Below are 19,712 nucleotides of genomic sequence, written 5' to 3' on the forward strand. Positions count from 1 at the left end.
AGATGGGCGCTGATTGTGTCTTTGGACTCCATGGAGACCTTGTCCAGGTGTTCCGAGTCTCCGGAGCTGCCGCGATGTACAGGTGACAATCTCTGTATTCGCTGGATCAGTGGAGCGTGCAGATTCGGCTTTTGGATTGTTCAGTAGAGGGTAGAGCTGGACGATGGTCCAGCAAACCCACTTCGCAGGCAAACAGCGAGAGGGAGAGGGGGAAGAGAGAGAGGTCTCGGTCTCACCCCCGTTCGTGTCTTTCCCTCCCTGAAGCCCCCCATTGCCGTCCCCTGCTCCGCCCCAGTCACTGCAGCTCTCTATCGTGACCCTTTCTCTCTCTCACCCCCACCGCACACCACCACCACCACCACCACCACCAATTGCAGCCTTCCCCGAAACCGTCCCCCATCCCATTCCCTCTTTCTCTAAACGTGACCCCAGCTACGTGCCCCCACCCAGCTCTCTCCCGTTTCCTCGAGGGAAGTCGTCCCTTCCCCCAGTCCACATCCACAGGCAGCTGCCACAGGCCCAGCCCATGGAACCCTCTCTTCTCTTTTGGGCCGAACCCAACCTACACAATTCATCCATTTGTTTTCCACCAAAAAAAACCTCAAGTTTTCCTCTTTATAAACTCCTTCAACACCTCTCCATGTCACGCTATCTCCACTGCTGTTGAACCCCCACCCCTCCCCCTCATGATTGTTCCATTGTTGCTATTATGATGCATAGACAGATCAGATCACACCGATTCAAAGTTTGCTGACAGCAGGGAAAAAGGCTCCGTCTATGTATTACGTTAGCAAGTATAGTAGAATGTTTGACACCCCTCTCCCCCTCCCATAGTTTTCTCCAAGACACGTCCTTTCCCTTCTTTAGGTTGACCACAATCTCCTTATCACCTCCTCCTCTTTCCATCACTCCCACACTGCACCCCCCCTTCCTTTTTCCTCTACCTATCACCCCTTCTCTTTATTTCTCATTAAATTTTCCAATTTTATCCCTCACCGCTTTACACCCCCCATCCCCCACACTGCGTACATAATAAATAGATGGCCCGAAACGTGTCTTCACATTAAGGGAAAATTGTTTTTGATCAGGAACCTGCCACTATGTATTACTTTCCCTCGTTATCTCAATCAACTGCTGCCATTAGCAACGTGGAGGGTGGAGGTCGAGGGGCACGAAGGAGCATGAATAGGGGGGGGGGGCACTGCGAATGAGATGGTTTGAAACGTTTAAACGAATCGAACGATGCAACAATTGCTCGCAAAGCTTGAGGTTAGCCCAGTGAAGAACTCCAGAGTGTTTGCAAGTGCCTCATGAATAGGGAAGGCCCCCATTATCGTTACGAGGAATCGTGGGATTGCTGAAGCCACGTTCTGACTTGTGGGCAAGGCAGTCGGTACAGTACAGACTTGTCGGGCTGCACACCGCAGGATATTCGTGCACCGTGCTGAGATGCAAAGCCGATAAAAACCAAGAAGCAGAAACCAAAGCGAGTCATTTGCAAACAATGACGTCATATTTTGAATGTGTGTGTGCATGTGTGTGCGTGTCACGCTTTTTTGTCTCTCGTCATTACGTACGATTGGAAAGTACCTTTTGACCCTTTCGACTGCTGAGACCCCCTTCGACCTTTGAAGACCCTTTAAGACCCCCCCCCACCCACGCAAGACCTCTAATTAATTGTTATTATGAGGGTTCCGAGGCTTCCAGGCTGGGAAACCTATTCTTTTTGTACCAAGTTCCACAGGAGGGTGGTGCTATCAAAAGGAGCTTCCTGGGTAAGGAAATCCACTCCGTGGTTTTCCATTGCCTTGTGAGGATGATGAGGTTGTGTGGAAGATGAAGAGCCCGTCAGTTGTTGAGCTCACAATTCCAACCCGCAACTGTTGCGATGGGAATACAATAGAGATCAACTTCATGGAATTTCAGAAGCATTTCCACTCGAAACCTTGAAAAACAACAACATGTAAACTTCACCACACGTTCCCAACAAACGGTTTCGAGTGGGCAAACAAATTTACACATCAGATCACAGGACCATCTCTTGATACCTGTTTCACATGACAATGAAATGGAGGTCCTAATTAGCATTGTGTAATTAACAAGACAATGAATTATTGTTTCAGTAATTAGTCAAACATTTCATCGATGGCGATCCCATGTGTGTTATGAAATTCAATATTTATTGCTGGGTGCATTGGGACCCGGGGGGAGGGGGGGTCATGGTAAACGAGATTGCAGCCCTCATCACATAGCACCCCCCTCCCTCCGATCGAATCGCAGGCACAACCCCCATAATCGCAGGCAATCTGTACAGCCCGCGATGAGAATCTCCAAAGGGCGTCTCGTGTGGTTGCCATTAAGCTTTGATAAACGTTGGGAGCAGAACCTTTTGGCTGGCGCTGTGGCGTCGCACCCAAGGACATCACACCAGCATTGTTGGACTGAAGTTTGATACAAAGGCCCTTTTGTTATCATGTGTGTAGCGCAGGACTGCAAGGCATGATGTCAAGCCAGTTTTAGTGACGTGACGACTTAACGACCCGCAGGAAATCCCAACCAAGCCGGTGTCCTGCCGAGGTTTTCCCGGAGACACTGTCTTTCATTGTCACTGGAAACACTTCGCCTGACTCTTAACGTCAGGCCAGGTGTACAGGAGTCCAGAGAAAGCCTGAGAGACGAAGGGGAAAAGAAAGGGCGCTGGGTATGCGGGCAGGTAGTTGCCAACCGACATCATTCCTGTTGTCTCAACACCAGAGGGAACATTTTCTCCATTTGGATCAACACCGTACTCGAACATCAGCCTTCAGAGATGAAGAAACGGATTTTTTTTTTTAACGATACACCATCAATAACAATGCAATAGCACGAGATCAGGAGTTTAGCCAGTTGGGTGAGGAGGGTAAGTAATTTAGAGGTCAGTCATCCCTCCCGTAAGAGTGACAGGTTTGCGGTGAGTGGACAAAGCGAGACGGTCCAATTTCATGCTCACAGGAAATTGTCCTGGAAGAGTAAAGTTGCAACATGGGTAAAATATTATAAACCACAAACACTTATGATTACCTTTTGAAACAGTCACTACCGCTATTTAACACGAAACTGAAAGGGAGGAAACCCGACGTTCTTGAGGCGATGCACAGTGGCCTGCAGAAGTATTAATTAAAAATGAAAAGATGAAATATTTTGTGTCAATAAGTATTCAACCCCTGAGTCAATACTCTGTCGAAACGCCTTTGGCAGCGATTACAGCTTCGAGACTTCTTGAGTATATCTGTATCGGTTTTGCACATCTGGATTTGGGGATTTTCTCCCATTCTTCCTTGCAGATTTGCTCAAACTCTGTCAAGTTTGATGGGGAGCGTCGGTGAACAGCAATCTTCAAGTCTTTCCACAGATTCTCAATGGGATTCAAGTCTGGGCTTTGACTGGGCCACTCAAGGACTTTCATGTTCTTGTTCTGAAGCCACTCTAGTGTTACTTTGGCTTTATGCTTGAGGTCATTGTCAGTTGGAACAGAAATCTTTGTAGCATTCTAAGGTCTTTTGCACTTTAAAGCAGGATCTCCTCATGGATTTGCCTGTATTTGGCTCCATTCATTATTCCCTATATCATTAAAAGTCGCTGAAAAGCATCCCCACAACATAATGTTGCCACCACCAAGCTTCATGGTAAGGGTGGTGTTAGACGGGTGATGAGCCATGCTCGGTTTCCGCTCAACATAGTGATTTGCATTGAGGACAAAGAGTTCAATTTTCATCTCACCAGACAACAGAAACTTTTGCCTCATGCTCTCAGAGTCTTTCATGTGCCTTTTTACAAACTCCAGGCATGTTGTCATGTGCCTCTTTCTCAGGAGTGGTTTCCGTCTGGCCACTCTCTCATAAAGCCGAGATTTGTGAAGTGCTACAGAGACTGTTGTCCTTCTGGCAGATTTTCCCATCTTAGCCAAGGAACTCTGTAGTTCTGTAGTTCTATCAGAGTGGTCATGGGTTCTTGGTCACCTCCCTGACCAAGGTCCTTCTTGCTCAGTTTGGTCAGATGGCCAGCTCTTGGAAGAGTCTGGGTAGTTCCATATTCTTTCCATTTCCTAATGATGGAGCTCACTGTGCTCTTTGGAACTTTCAAAACTCTAGAATTGATGCTGGAGTTCCCAAATTAGAAAATCTAGAAAACCTTCCCCAGATCGATGCGTCCTCACAATTCTATCTTGGAGTTTTACGGACAGTTCCTTAGACTTCATGGTGGAGTTTCTGCTCTGACATGCACCGTCAACTGTGGGAACTTGTATAGAAAGGTGTGTTTCTTTCTAGATCATGTCCTATCAATTGAATTGACCACAGGTGGAATCCAATCAAGTTGTAGAGACATCTCAAGGATGATCAAAGGAAATTGGTTGCACCTGAGCTCAATTTGGAGTGTCATAGCAAAGAAGTTGAATACTTATTTATGCAAGACATTTCAGTTTTTCATTTTAAAATAATTGTAAAGATTTCTAAAAACATGTTTTCACTTTGTCATGATGGGGTATTTTGTGTAGATCAGTGACAAAATTTTTTAATTGAATCCATTTTAAATTCAGGCTGTAACAATAAAATGTGACAAAAGTCAAGGGGTATGAATACTTTCTGACAACACTGTAAAGTGGTGGAGAAGCACCAATCAGTAGAGGGTTATCAGATTTAAAAGTTACTCATCATCCCTTTGAGTTCAGTGAAATCCATCATTAAGAAGTGGAAGACGTATCATACAACCCAGACTCTATTCAGATCAGCTCGCTCATCCAAACTCAGCAGCCGGGCAAGCAGGAAACTGGTTCAGAGCTGGCCACCATGGACAGGTGGCAAGAGAGAAGGCATTATTGAAAAAAAGACTCGTCTAAAAGCTCGTATGGAGTTTGTGAAAAAGCATCTTAATGATATTGTAGACATGTGGAGAAACTTTTTGTGGTCAGGTGAGACAAAAACTGAACTTTTTGGTCTAAATTTAAAACGTTACGTCTGGCATAAACCTAACATTGCACATCACCCAGTCAACACCATCCCTACTGTCAAGCATGGTGGTGGCAGCATCATGTTATGGGGCTGATTTCATCAGCAGGGAATGGCAAGCTTGTCAGGATAGAAGAGACAATGGACGATGCAGAGTACAGGAGAATCCTTGATGAATACCTGCTTAAGTCAGCCATGAATCTGAAACTGGGTAGGAGATTCACATTTCAGCAGGACAATGCACAAGCTGAAGCTGAAGCACAAAGCTAAAGCCACACTGGAGTGGCTGAATAAGGAGAAAATCAATGTTCTTGAGTGGCCCGGTCAAAGTCCTGACTTGAACCCGATTGAACATTTCTGGTGAGACTTGAAGATTACAGTCCATCGATTATCCCAATGAAACTTGACAGAACGAGAGCAATTTTCATATGAGGAATGGGGAAAGATTTCACCATCTCACTGGACAAAGCTGGAAGACACCTCCGCAAAAATACTCGTAGCAATCATTGCTGCAAAATGTGCTTCGATCAATTACTGACCTACAGGGTTGAATACTTTTACAACCAGTGAATTTTGTTCTGTACATGTTTTTTGCAGGTATTCCTGACGTGTAACCTCCTTCAACTATAACGGTGTTTATTAGTTTGATCTCTTCAGATATGAATAAAAAAAGGTTAATTTGGAAAAATAGTTTCTACATCATTCATAATTAATCTAAATGTGGCATTATTGGAAAGGGGTTAATACTTTTTAAATCGTTAACTGCATCCCTTGTTTGTCAGTCTCCGTCTACCTTCTGCCTCTGCCCTGTGATTATCGTTTCCCCATTCTCCTGTTGTTCCTTTTGTTATGTTATGTCCTGATCTGTTGTGTCCTAGCTGTTACACGAGCCCAGACCATGTTTTTTTTTTGTTTTTTTTTTTAATTCTTCAGCAGAACCAATCCAATATTCTATAAAGAGTATAGCATTGTTGCGGTTCTGAAAACCGCATGCCTCTAAGGAAATGGCATCCAACATACAGTGATCGCCAGACAGTTATTTCATTAATATACATGCAGTTAGACCTTTCCCTCATGTCTCGTGGGTCAAATGGGACGAAGTGCGTTGTGTGGGTCTTATAGCAAGGTCTGATTATATCTCTTTCTTCCTTTCCACCGCCATGGTACGTATGAATGTCCTTGCGGAGGCCAAAAGAAGAATCAACCACACAATGGAAAAATCCTCCGCTGCAAGAATAGTGTCAAGGGAAATAGAACCGTACAATAAATCCCAACGCTGTACAGGACGTGCGCGGTGCGCCCTTTTCAACCCTGATTTGTATCCAATCCTTTCCTTCAATCCATGACACAGATCGGGGCTGGCACCATGCTCGGGCAGCCACCTGTGAGGATCACCACTGTGATAAATAACCGCATGCATGATAGCGGACCCACACACAGCCCTGTGATATATACCATCGCATTGTACAGGGCACGCATAGCGCACCTCTTCATTCGGGTCTGCGTGCTAATTACAATGGCATCTTACCATCGACCTTCGCTCACCACCTTGGCCACCAATATCTTCCCGCACCTCCGCCTCGATGCAGTCGCCATCAAGTAGAGGCATGCTGTACGGCCTGGATCGCTCGGGCCGCATGGTGTATGGACAGGACAAGCGCATTGATCAGCGCCAACCGCAGCGCGCCGGGGGTGCCTGAGCGGGCATGCGGGACTGGCGTGGCCCTCGGCCAGTCGCCAGAGCATGGCCCGGGAGTTCGGTGCAAGGCGATTCATATCACGGGGTTCAGAGTGAGACGATTCCGCAGCTCAACGATGTCTCGTCGGACGTACAATGAGGCCGCTTCCAGACATGGCGGCTGGGCCGTGCGGTGGCCGGGGCCCAATGGGAGCGCCCGATTCGGGTGACGACACATCGCTTCAGGGCGGCTCCTCACCCTGCACCGCAGGGCCTATAAAGTCGTCCTCTTCCTCTGTCTGGTCTTAGATCGATCTCTGCATGCGCCTGTTGCCCAGCCAATCTCCACCTGCCTCTTGCCGCTGGCTCCACCCACCCACCTTCTCCACCTGCGGCTCCACCCACCCACCACCTCCGCCTAACTGTCACCACTGGCTCCACCCACCCAGACCTTCTCCGCCTGCCTCTCGCTGCTAGACAACCCACTCACCTGGCTCCACCTAAAGTCCTCCCTCACGCCAGACAGCCTCACCCTTTCTCACAGACCACACGCGCTGCTCCGCACCGTAACCAAGCAAGAGACGACGCGCCAATTCTCAAGGAGGGATTGCTCAGTCGAGCGTCCCCCCAAAATGTACTGGGTGGCGCGGTCGGTCAACCGTGCAAAGTATTACGAGACCATCAGCCTCATCTTCTCTCTTCGAATTAATTCCTCTTTATCTGGTTGTGTGTGTGTGTGTGTGTGTGTGTGTGTGTGTGTGTGTGTGTGTGTGTGTGTGTGTGTGTGTGTGTGTGTGTGTGTGTGTGTGTGTGTGTGTGTGTGTGTGTGTGTGTGTGTGTGTGTGTGTGTCATGATGCCTGTCCTCGCTTTAAGTTAAGATTGCAGAAGATATATGGGTATCAGTCTGCTCTGTGTCTGCTTTAGTAAGTTGCTCGTTTTGTTATCGCACCACACATTTTTCTATCTCTACTTCTCCACAACAGTAAACTCTAATTGCGCCACATATTTTTCCTCACCTGCCTGTAATAAATCCTTATGTAGAAATGTTCCCAGCTTGTTTTTGTCTTTTCTTTCATTGATCCAGCATGGTCCATATCCTAGCCTAGCCAGGACTTTATTCCCAACGATCGTTCCTTTTCACCGGTACGTCTTTGGCAGTGTCGTTCGGCTACATCTGATCCGGTTTGGACAAGGCGTACTGAGGGCGTCTCTCCCGATAATTAGGTCACGTGATTATTTTTAGGGAACCGATATTATACGGAGGACCCTAAGTCACGTGGTTGAGATGTTGGCGTTCACGGTCGGTTAGCGACCCGCCGCGTCATGGAGTTATCCATGTGCAACAGCCTGCGATTCCGGGGAATCTGATGGGAACCCGAGATGGCTTCCCCCCCCCCGCCCCCCTTGTGGTCTTCTCACCCCGACCCTCAGCCGCATCAGTATAGAAAACAACAGGAAGACAGCAGGGTATGGCAAGATGTTAGGGTTAATAAAAAATAAATCACAAATGGGAATGGGGGCAGCTGGTGATCTGGGAAGCTGCAACCTTGAGGCAGTGAAGCAAGGAGCAGGATTGGACAGACATCGGGAAGAGATTCCTGGGGATTTTCGGCAGGGAATGGCATACATTTTCAGTTGTGATAATCACTGGCCTCTCAATTGTCAGCAATCCAAACAGGTAGAAAGTTCAGTGGATGAAATCAGGTCAGTTGCTGCTTAAGTGGTACACTTGCTCTCCAATATCAACACATTTCTTTGGTAAGACTTCTCACTCGTATGGAAGCACATATATGGATATTCCATATACACTTACATGTTTGACCTTCAGATTATCATAACCAATTACAATGTCACAACCAAATTCCACACCTCCTCCCCTTTACAAGATTGAGGCTCCTGTAAGAGCGAGGTGATGGAGGATATGAAGTGAGAGCGTGGCAACAATAAACAAATGGGACACGAGAAGAGAGGAAGGGAGGAAACAATAATCCACAAGATATCTGCCTGTTTTGAGCCCTGGAGGGAAGAGTATGACAGAACAACCTCAACAAAGTGATTCCAGAGACAGAAGTGAAGAACAAGACTTGGTATGCAATTTAAACTAATCACTAATATCCAGTTTTCATCAACATGAAATCGTCATTCGACCGAGATGGACAGGATTATGGGTGAAATTTAGTCAGAATCCATCCACATCTTTTTGAGATATCCTGCTCACAAACAGACAGGCAGAGGGGTGAAAACATAACCTTCGTCAATCTATAGTGGAGGGAAGTACGCAAAAGCCACCGCCTATATCCTAGAATAGTGAAAAACTAAAGGAAGCGCCGCAAGACAGCCATGGAGCAATCAAGAGGCGCCATCTGCACACCAAACATGAACATGACATGACATGATGGAAATGTCGGCAATTGACAACATTGGAATTTTCTTCAAGATTACTTTCATACTTGTGTCTGAAATTTTAACCCTTTATGGGTCAAAATATGATGTAGCTCCTACTCAATATTGATGCGGGACTCATATTTGCAGTGATATTGCTATTTAGGAATCTAATATGGCAGGAGTGGGATTAAAACACTAAACATGGTTTGGCTTGTGAGCAATGAGCACATGACATTGGGATCCCAGATTAAAGTCCCATGTACTGCGTTGATTTGTACACCGACTACTTAATAGTTTTCTCATACTGTACATCGCAATTGATTCATCCTTCGATAACGGGTCAAATTATTTGCAAATTGGTGGGTCGGCCCAAGAGGTGGGATGATTTTGACCAAGGTCTTCAGGAACTGACTGACAAGGTCTGAGGTTCGACTGAACATGATTTTGGCATGGGTTTGTAATTTGTTCAGGGTATCGGAGAAAACTCACCAATGAAAGATGTTAAACATCCTCCCAATGCCTACATTGATGAAAAATGGGTCCTTCAGTCACACATTGATGCCTCGCCCTGCGAGCGAAACACTGGGGCGAAAGCTTAAAGCTTGGTCGAGATTCAAACAGAGGATAGACGGCGCATTATCAAGTTTGCATAACTCGAAATCGAAGCTATCCAGCTGGGCAAACATTGGCGACTTGCTCAATTGGTATAAAACATTTAAAACGCACAGAATGGACTAGAAATCAAGAACGTTGAACACAATAATATGGTGCAATATATTTAAAGGGTTGATACTACGATTAGTATGAAACTGGCCAACACTAGTGAAACCTGAAAGAAAAAGCTAAATAATAATTCTCCGATTTTTTTTTCACATCATTTGCTGCTGCTTCTTTTGCATGAAACACATTGCCAAGGGTAGCATCATTCATTCGCTGGGGGCTCAGCTGTGCCACTGATACAGTGTCTCCTGTAGGTTGGAGCAGGAATTGTAATTTGTTCAGGGTGCCAACAATAGCTCGCCCATTCTTCGCGAAGGACATCGTGGGACTTTTCACGTCCACCAACTAACGCCGGCAGACGGGACACCCGCTTCAACATCCATCAGAGGGACGGCACACACATCGATGCCTGTCCCTGTGAGACACTGGGATTATAGTTTGTAGCTGGGTCAGGATTCAAACCCAGGATAGACAGCTCAGAGGCAAATGCACATACCTCCAAGGTATTCTGCCAGGCCACCTCATTCAGCATCTTCACTATTAACTTGATATTATAATGACAGCAAATTAAAAGACTATACGAAAAGCCAATCTCCAAAGCTTCTCCAAGTACGGTAGCACAATGTAACTCTCTTTTTTTTTGTAGACACTGTCGAGGCTCGTATGAGAGTGAACACAGAACGTACGACAAGGGGAGCAGGAGACAAGAGGGGCAGGAGACAAGAGGGGCAGGAGACAAGAGGGGCAGGAGACAAAAGGGGCAGGAGACAAGAGGGGCAGGAGAGGGAAGGAAAAAATGGTGGGGAACACAGACGTAAGGAGATCTGTGGAAGGGAGAGGGAGAGGGGTGAGGTACACGGGGTAAACAAGATGGACACTACAGGGATTTTCAGTTAACATTATGCACCTGGAACTGCACACCTTACACCATACATTCACCTGGTACCGCACACCACCCATTTCAGTACTTTCCCCTCCTAATCGAAGTTTGACCGAGTCCAGGGACGGGGGTTCAGCGCAAGTATTTAAATTAAAGCTCTTGTGTCAGAGTCGTACTGTGTGCGTGCCTGCACAAGTGTGAGTTGTGCTGATGAGTTCGCAGAATCACAAGGTTGCCAGAAAATGAACACCAAAAATGTAGCACGATATCTCCTTGCCATAAAGTAAAGGTCTTTAACGTCCCGGGGGTCGCTGGCAGAAGAGAGGACCCTGGAAGTGGAACACACGAACGGCACAAATGGATATAAACTGTCATTCCAAACTTTTATTTGGAATGTTCACCGCACTTGCTTTGAAACAAAAAACAGATTAATAATAATAATAAACCAATGATGGATGTTTTCTTAACAATATGTACTCATTCATTTTCCAAGAAATAATTTCACATCACATGACCCATCTTTATCACCTTATTGCTCTAATTTGTTTGGGAGCTATATTCATTACATACGCAAATGCAGCAGCATATTCAAACCACCACTCCCCCGATGCTCACCCATGCTACTTTCCATTATCTTAGAACTCCCATCACCTTGAACCTTTCCATTCTCTCCCCCACCAACCTTCCCTTTAAATTTATTTAGATCCCCCCCCACCCCCCAACCTCCCAGTACATAAAGTTAGTGAATGAATGGCCAGTGGATGTAAAAGACTACAAACAAAACTTATAAAAAGTCGATTTTGAAAAGATAAAAACTGTATCCAAGCCGAGGATTACCTGGAAGTGCAATATCAATATATTGTACAACCCTCAGGTTCGTGTTTTTTTTTGTCCTTAGAGGTAAGAGACAAAACACAGCAGAATGTGGACATTACTTGAGGTCAACAAAGCGAATGTCCATGACAAGGAGAAGAGTCTGTGGAAGCGGACGTGGGGCAGGAGAGAGAACAGTCAAAAGGCCTCTGTCCGAATCCACGGCCGTGACCACGACAAAACCAGCAACGTTCGCTTCAACTACATTGTCCTGAGGTCCATTGGCCATGCTCACACTCAATACATGGTGCACCAGGTCCCGCCCTGGCGTGATCGGAACCACTTTCAACTGGTTCTCTTCCTGAGACATCCCGAGAGGCAGGCACGACGCCGGTATTGCAGGTGCACCGATCTTGTAGATCTTAACATCAGTGAAACGAAGGTCGAAAGCATGGGGGAAAAAGGCGCCACGAAAGCCGTAAAAGTACTGTCGGATGGCATCATCTCGTGACTCGCGACGGAACTCCTTGGAGCGTGCCGCGACACCACCTGACTTCGGCAAGAGCACAATATTGACAAAGTGAGGGAGGTCCCGACGGAGTTCAGTGAACAGTCGCTCTTGGTCCAACACAATAATGACGTCGACCTCGAAAGCAGTGGCAGCATGAATTAGGGCGTGGTAGCCGGCGCCGCGCACCCAGCCTGTGGTGTTGATGATGCATCCGGACACCGCCGCTCGTCGATTCAGCTCACAGCGGCGATTGAATACGTCCGCAAGTCGGGACACAACCTTAGGTGGGAGAAATCGGAGAAATGCGATACAATTCCCATCGTCGATTACAGTGGACATGCAAAATTTGCTGAATACAAAGGGACTGGCAGACAATGACCTGCTCTTTTCAAAATGTACTGTGGGGTATTCAACATCCACACGCAAATGTTTGCTGACAGAGCAGCCAGATAGGAACTTGTATTAATGTATGGGCATCCTTTAATATTAACTTTCAAAAAGTGAGATTTCAGTGGCTGGTTCGTACTCGTTCATCTTGTGGCAGTAGATTTTGTTCGTGTGGGCTTCGTTCTTCCTGGCTGCAATGCCATTTCAGTTATTTTAATCCATTAATAGTCTGCTCTGCTTTCCCATCATACTATATGAATGTGCCGACCCTTCACTTTGCTGATGGGTTTAATCAAATGACAACATGTTGTACTTCACAAACACTTTGCATGTCTATTGAAGTCTCAATGATGATGCCAAAAATGAAGTAAAACATGGGGGGGGGGGGGGGATGGTGCAAGTTATTTAGAAGCTTGTCATTCATTTAATGTGGACTAGGATGCTGATATTTGGCATGGAGGTTCCTCTGGGGTATATTATTGATGCAGTGAAGTTGAAATTAAAAAATAATTTCGAATGTTTTAAACAACTTTTTTTTGTAGCACATCAACGTTAAAGTTTTTTTCCTTTCTAATGTTTTTATCTACCACACTATTTTTCACTGATTACAAAATACAAATATTGCTTTAAAATTATTTGGATCAGACTTCACTGCAATGCTTTATAAAAAACATTATTAGACGAGTCTTTTAAAAACGATAAATGTATAAACAGGCGAGCATTGGGTGGCTTTGACACCAACTCTCTGGTTTGTATTGCTTTGAGAAATAATATTATATACGATTTTGTGTGCTCCCGTGTCCTTCTAAAGTGTTCCCGCCGTCGTACAATAATAAAGGCTACCGATGGAACCACATCATCAACTTCACATTCTTCTTCTTCTTCTTCTGCAATGATGGAAAGAGGGCTTGTAAAACAGGCACCTTTCACAGATGAATCGGACAAGAATTTTTGTTCCAAGTCGATCAATTATTAGCTTTCCAAGCAAGTAGATCGATTATTGGTTTTCCAAACAATATCTATGACTCGATGATGCAGCAGGAACCACAAAAGTTGTGATGCCGCTTCTTCGTGTGACACCGACGCACACCTTTTCGGAACAGAGATATTGGGAATCAGGTACATAATCGGATTTCTTGAATTTAAAAAATATATAAAGACTCGTGCAATGATTTGATGTCCCAGAACAAAGCCAAGAAAGTCACAAAACTGAGGACAAAATGTGTGTGTGAGTGTGTGTTTTTTGTTTTTTTACCAGGTCACCTAGATCAGTTTCAAGACCAATTGGAAGGACGACAGCACATCATCACCTCCAGTAAGATGGAGATTCCGGTCCTTTGGCACCTCGAGTCAGTACCTTGACGATCCATTAATTAATAGAAGACGACCCACACGAGTCCCACGGCTGGTGATAGAGAAGGCAGATAGGATTCGGATGCTTGGGTGCCGATACAGAATAGCCTACCTGGGTTAAAGGTCTTTAACGTCCCGGGGGTCTCTGGCAGAACAGAGGAGGTCAGGTATGGGAGCATGTGCCAGAACAGCGCGTCGCTGCGTCCACTTTCCGCCGGTACTCCAGGGGCCTCCGTCTGGCCATCCCCCAGGCAGATGCCAGGCCCATCCCCATCTCCTTGAGATGATGGTCAACCTGCTGCAACCATGAGGCACGTGGTCGGCCCACTGGCCTCCTCCACTCATGAGACTCCCTCGCTGAGAGAATCTGGTGAGCAGGATCAGCGTCAGGAAAACGAGCCACATGTCCATACAGTAGCAGCTGACGCTCACGGACTATGCAGGTAACAAATCTCATCCGAGTCTCTCTCAGCAACCGCTCGTTGGACACAAAATCCGACCAGCGATAGCCAAGGATTCTCCGAAGAGACCTGGTACCAAAGGAATTAAGTCTCCGTCTCAGATCCTTGGTCAAAGTCCAAGTCTCGCACCCATAGAGCAAGACTGGAAGTACCAAGGACCTGAAGACTCGGACTTTCGTCCTCCCGCACAGGTACCGGCAGCGCCACACCCCATGATCCAGTGAATCCATGACTCCCCAGGCCCGACCCAGACGTCTATTGACCTCCCGGCTCACAACCTGCGGAGACATGAATATCACTGCCAAGGTAAGTGAATCTATCCACGACCTCAACATCCTCACCACAAACAGACACAGACAGGACAGCAGCATCCAAGATGTCACCGAAAGCCTGGATCTTTGTTTTGACCCAAGAAATCCAGTAATCCCAACGGCTCCGACTCCTCATTCAGCACCTCGAGGGCCCCCAAGAGGATGTCTAAAGTCTCCGCAAAGATGACTGCATCATCTGCAAAATCAAGGTCCGAGATCTTGACATTGCCAAACGATGCACCGCAACTTGATCTCTCCGACATCCTCCCAAAAATCCAGTCCATACAAGTGCTGAAAAGTGTGGGGGCAAGTACACATCCCTGACGAACTCCAGTAACAACTGGAAATAAGTCAGAGGCGGTACCACCACACTTCACAGCACTCTCAGTACCAGAGTAGAGTTCAGACATCAGATCGATCAGTTTCGGTGGCACCCCACGAAGACCAAGAATCCTCCAGAGGACATCCCGATTCACTGAATCGAACGCTTTACAGAGAGATCAACATAGGCTGCAAGCAGCCCCTGCCGAAACTCTCGTCTGCGTTCAGTGAGGACACGAAGAGCAAGGATACGGTCAATCGTTGACCTCTTTGGTGTAAAGCCTGACTGCTCTGGACGCTGGTGCTCAAGCAGATGGTGGCGAACCCTATCAAGAATTATCCGAGCAAAGACCTTGCCCGGCACTGAGAGCAGCGTCACCCCTCGGTAGTTGTTGCAGTCTTGGCGATCACCCTTCCCTTTCCAGAGAGGGACAACAAGGCCCCTCTTCCAGTCAGTTGGGATGATGCCTGTGTTCCAGGCAGAGCACAAAACTGCATGCAACGACGCGAGTGCAGCATTTCCACCAGCCTTGAGAAGTTCAGCATGGATGCCACAGATCCCTGGAGCTTTGCCCCGTTTCAACTGGTTCACCGCAGCCCGTGTTTCCACAAGCGATGGTGGACCACAGTTGATTCGAGGGTCCGCATCAGGGATTGTAACACCCTTGACGTCCAACTCGACAGCTGGGGGATCAGCCTGGTACAACCGCTCAAAGTAACCGGCCCAGCGGGCCTTCACTTCAGACTCCTCTGTCAAGAGCCTACCACTCTCTGCTCGAACTGCAGTGCTCCGAGGGATGGGCTTGGATGAACGTAATGCGCGAATTCCCCTGTAAGCGGGACGAGAATCACCTGTCCACAGGTGATGCTCTACCCCTCACAGATTCCTCGCACATAGGCCTCCTTGTCCACCCTCAGTGCACGTACAGTTTTACGCCTCAGCTCCCTGAACAGCTCAGCTCTGCCATTCAGCCTGGCCCTGCGACTCTGGTCAATGGTATCCAGTGTCCCTTGAGAGACAAAATTCTTCTTTGCCCTGCGGTGAACTCCAAGGCATCCACCGGCAACATCAAGGACGGTGGTCTTGAAGGTGCTCCACAACTCTTCAGGACCCCCCAAAGCACCCAGACCCCCCCCAAGTGTCCACTCAGCCTGTTCGCAAACTCCTCAGCTACTCTCTCATCCCTGAGCTTGGCAACATCCAGCCTAGGCTGGGATGGTACCATTCTCCAGGATTTAAGGTGCAGCTTTAGAGTTGCTACAACAAGCCTGTGGTCAGTATTGAGGAACTGAGCACTCCGGTAGACCCTGCAGTTCTGGATCATCCTCCAACGACCGTCAATGAGGACATGGTCAATCTCCTTTGCCACACCGCCAGCGTTGGAATACCAAGTCCAGCGATGAGCTTGCGGGCGCTGAAACCATGAACCAGCCACCCTAAGTCCATGACTTCTGCAAAGTCAAGGAACTTAGTGCTATTCTGGTTCATAGTTCCTGACCCATGGGGACCAACACACACCTCATAACCGTCCCTATCAGTTCCAGTCGATGCATTGAAATCCCCCAAGACTAGAAGTGTATCTCGTCTGGGGCACTGATCAACCACAGACTCGAGTGTGGCGTAGAATGCATCCTTCACGGTAAGATCGCTCGCCTCAGTCGGAGCATAAATAGAGACCAGGGAAATGACACCTAAGGAGTGACGAATCCTTAATCTCATAATACGCTCGTTGACCGGTGTTACCTCAATTATCATTGGGATCAGCTTATTGGACACAGCTACAGCAACTCCTTGGGTATGGTAACCATCAGAGCGACCAGACCAATAGTAGGTGTAACCACCCACCATTATCTCGCCGCAATCCGGTCTCCGAACCTCAGAGAGAGCTGCAATCCCGATGTCCAAACGCTTGAGCTCAGATGATAACAGAGACAGGTGATCATCCTCTCTAAGGGATAGGACATTCCAGGCACCCACCGAAGGGACCGCCTCAGGTTAACCCAAGGAGACCGCCGTCTGGTGGACGACACCTCAGCACCACTCCGACACACTCTCCCGCAATCTGACCCAGGGATGTTACCCCGTGGTTTCCCTCCTATCAAAGATTGGGGGTCCCGAAGGCTTTGCCCCAATCCCATCATCCGGTGAGCTGCCCTGCGAAGGGAAGCTGCACAGGAGGTACTCCCACGGAGTGGGTTTCCAGATTTTTTGCGTTTTGCGTTTTGCGGAATGAAGCGTTTTACGGTGGCTGGAGTGCAAATCCTGCCACCAACCTCCTAATAAGAAGTAACCCAACTGCAGGAGGACGTCCGCAGACACAGTTGGGCACTAGATATGGATGGCCGTTGGCTCACAAGGAGCTCCTCCGCCCTTTGACAGGTTTTGTTTTTAATCCTGCTGGGTGTCCATATCCAAACACCCTCCTCACCAGAAAACCTGGTGGGGGAGACGGTTTGGTCGCCGACAACCCGACCATGGAACAGGTTAGTACAGGTTTACATGGTACCTGTAGCAGGTCACAGATCGAACCTGACCTGACAAAAAGACAAAAAAAAAAAGAACAGAGGACCCTGGGTTAAAAGGTCCAATCGGGTGGATGCTTTCACTACCTGCAAACACCATACCTGCGATACAGCAGGGCAGTCTGTAGTCGGGTCGGGGAATAAACCGAGAATCGGGGAGTGCACCCCCTCTCGGAGCTATCCTCACAACCCCAGACATTGAGCAACACCATTTCCCGCCACGATGAGTAGTGCAGAGTAAACTTGAGGGGGAGCACTCGGTAGAGTGCAAAACCTCCGCCGCCAACACTGCTGGGTCACTTAAGTGAACCTGATATCCTATTCATTGTAGGTCAAAACAGATCAGACTCTACTGAACCACGATTGAATAAACTAAACTAGATCGACGCGCATATAGAAATGCCAAAAAATAAAATCGAATTTTTTTGAAAAAAAAAGTTGCAAAATGTTTTTTTTTTTTCTCTCAAATTTTTGGGGGGGCTGGAAATCACTTAAAACATGTAGAAATGCAAAAAAAAATTAAATATTTTTCAAATAAAATCGAAATTTTTTTGAAAAAAAAAAAAAAAAGTTGCAAAATTTGTTTTTTTTTTTCTAACAATTTTTTTGGGGGGGCTGGAAATCACTTAAAACATGTAGAAATGCAAAAAAAAAAAAATTTCAAATAAAATGAATTTTTTTTGAAAAAAAAAAAGTTGCAAAATGTTTTTTTTTTTCTCCAACACATTTTTTGGGGGGTTGGAAATCACTTAAAACATGTAGAAATGCAAAAAAAAAAAAAATCAAATATTTTTCAAATAAAATCGAAATTTTTTTGAAAAAAAGTTGCAAAATTTTCTAAGTTTTTTTTTTTTTGGACCAAGTCCAAAATCTAATGGCAGGATCCTTGGACCATACCTAACCCCCCACTAAGTTTCGTCGAAATCCGTCCAGGAGTTTTTTCCGTAATACTGTTCACAAACAAACAGACAGGGATGAAAACAGTAACCTCCGTCCATCTTCGATGGCGGAGGTTAATAAACCTCCCTTTGCGTGGACAGTCGGGCGTTCAAATTGTGCACAAGACGTGCCGACTGAAAAACGTCACGTACGGGTGACGGAGAGGGGGAAGAGACGTTATTAAAGGTGACTCACCTTGTTGTACAGTTTGATGTTCGAGCCCGGGGTGGTGGACCCGAAGTGGTACACCAAAGGAGCCTGCAGGCTGAATCCCTCCTCCACGTCCGCGGGTCTCTCCACACTCAGCATCGCCAAGGTGCCGGGAGGACTGACCGCGCCCTGACCCACGTCCATCTCCACCAGGGTAACCCTGCGACCCAACCGAGCCGCGTAGCCACACAGCAAGCGGACCAAGGTGCTCTTCCCCACGTCGGTCGGTCCGACGACCATGGCCCTGGGCCCGCGGTCTTCGTCGCCGCGACTCGCGGTGCGGCGCATCTGCTCGAGGGCTGCGTGGACGTTCAAGTAAAACAACATGGGGGTCTCCCTCGCCGTGTACGAGACATCGGCGCGGCCCGTCAGCTGCAGCTCGCAGCCGTGCCACGTGAACACGGCGGCCTTGGCCCCCGTGTCGAATCGGTAGCGCTTGTTCCGCGTGAGCTCCGTGCCGAACACCTCGGCGAAGCCGCACAGGAGCTCCAGCAACAGGGGCTGGCGCGGTTCCACTTCGAATCGCAACTCCATTTCCTTCTCCAGCTTGAACTTCTGCACCGCCTCGCCGGCCTGGAGCGCGTTGGACATCGCGTGCTTCGCCTGTTGCTCTGCTTTTTCACACTTTCGTCTTCATTTGAGGACTTTCCCTCCTTATCCTCCACACGCGTTCCACTTGAGGCCGCTGGGCCGCACTTTGCTGGGCTTTCGTTGAAAAATGTTTTTTCCCATTTCCCCAGTGTAAGTAATTTACAAAAAATAAATATATATATATTGACATCAAATGGCGTGAGAAAATAGTTTAGGAATGAAAAAAAAAATTAAAAGGATTTAAACCCATATGCTATCTACACCGACATGGATTTCATGCACCGCACAAAACGAACTATGAAAACAAAACTTCAAACGTGTTAAGAAACACCAAAACACAACGTCAGCCAATTTCTACGATTGGGTGGGAGACGATACACGTATGACCTGTCCAAATTCAAATCGGGGTGAAAGAGAAATAAATCAGGAGTTCCGGGACAGGGTGACGACATTTCCGAATTCTGCAGGATTATCGATTTACGGGGTACACACGTAATAAAAACATACGGCCTCTGCAGACACGAAGTTAACTTTCCAACACGCTGTGCACATTTATCCCAAACACATCGAGTTTATTAATTTCCGGTCTGTACAGTTACAACGACAAAAAAAAACGAATAAAAAGGAATAAACGGTTTTTTAA

At 47.1% G+C, this 19,712-nt stretch overlaps 2 protein-coding genes across 2 annotated transcripts in view; both read right to left on the bottom strand.

The window, feature by feature from the left end:
• Window positions 1–344, bottom strand: part of LOC147011803 (uncharacterized) — a 136,053-nt gene extending 135,709 nt beyond the window's left edge. Inside the window, exon 1 of the mRNA XM_085856992.1 lies at window positions 1–344. This exon is cut by the window's left edge and continues 26 nt beyond it. Within this exon, the coding sequence (XP_085713118.1) occupies window positions 1–32 (32 nt within the window). The 5' untranslated portion in view covers window positions 33–344.
• Window positions 345–11,013: 10,669 nt separating this feature from the next.
• Window positions 11,014–19,220, bottom strand: CLP1 (cleavage factor polyribonucleotide kinase subunit 1). Its single transcript, XM_085856993.1, has 2 exons — window positions 18,464–19,220; window positions 11,014–12,252 (listed from the first exon to the last, which is right to left on the bottom strand). Exons 1-2 carry the CDS (start codon window positions 19,067–19,069, stop codon window positions 11,581–11,583), a joined length of 1,278 nt encoding a protein of 425 aa, XP_085713119.1. The 5' UTR covers window positions 19,070–19,220; the 3' UTR covers window positions 11,014–11,580.
• Between the last annotated feature and the right edge of the window lie 492 nt (window positions 19,221–19,712).

Source organism: Eptatretus burgeri, chromosome 15 (genome assembly GCF_056783735.1).
Source record: "Eptatretus burgeri isolate ZD-2024b chromosome 15, Ebu_testis_v1, whole genome shotgun sequence".
NCBI classification, from domain to species: Eukaryota; Metazoa; Chordata; class Myxini; order Myxiniformes; family Myxinidae; genus Eptatretus; species Eptatretus burgeri.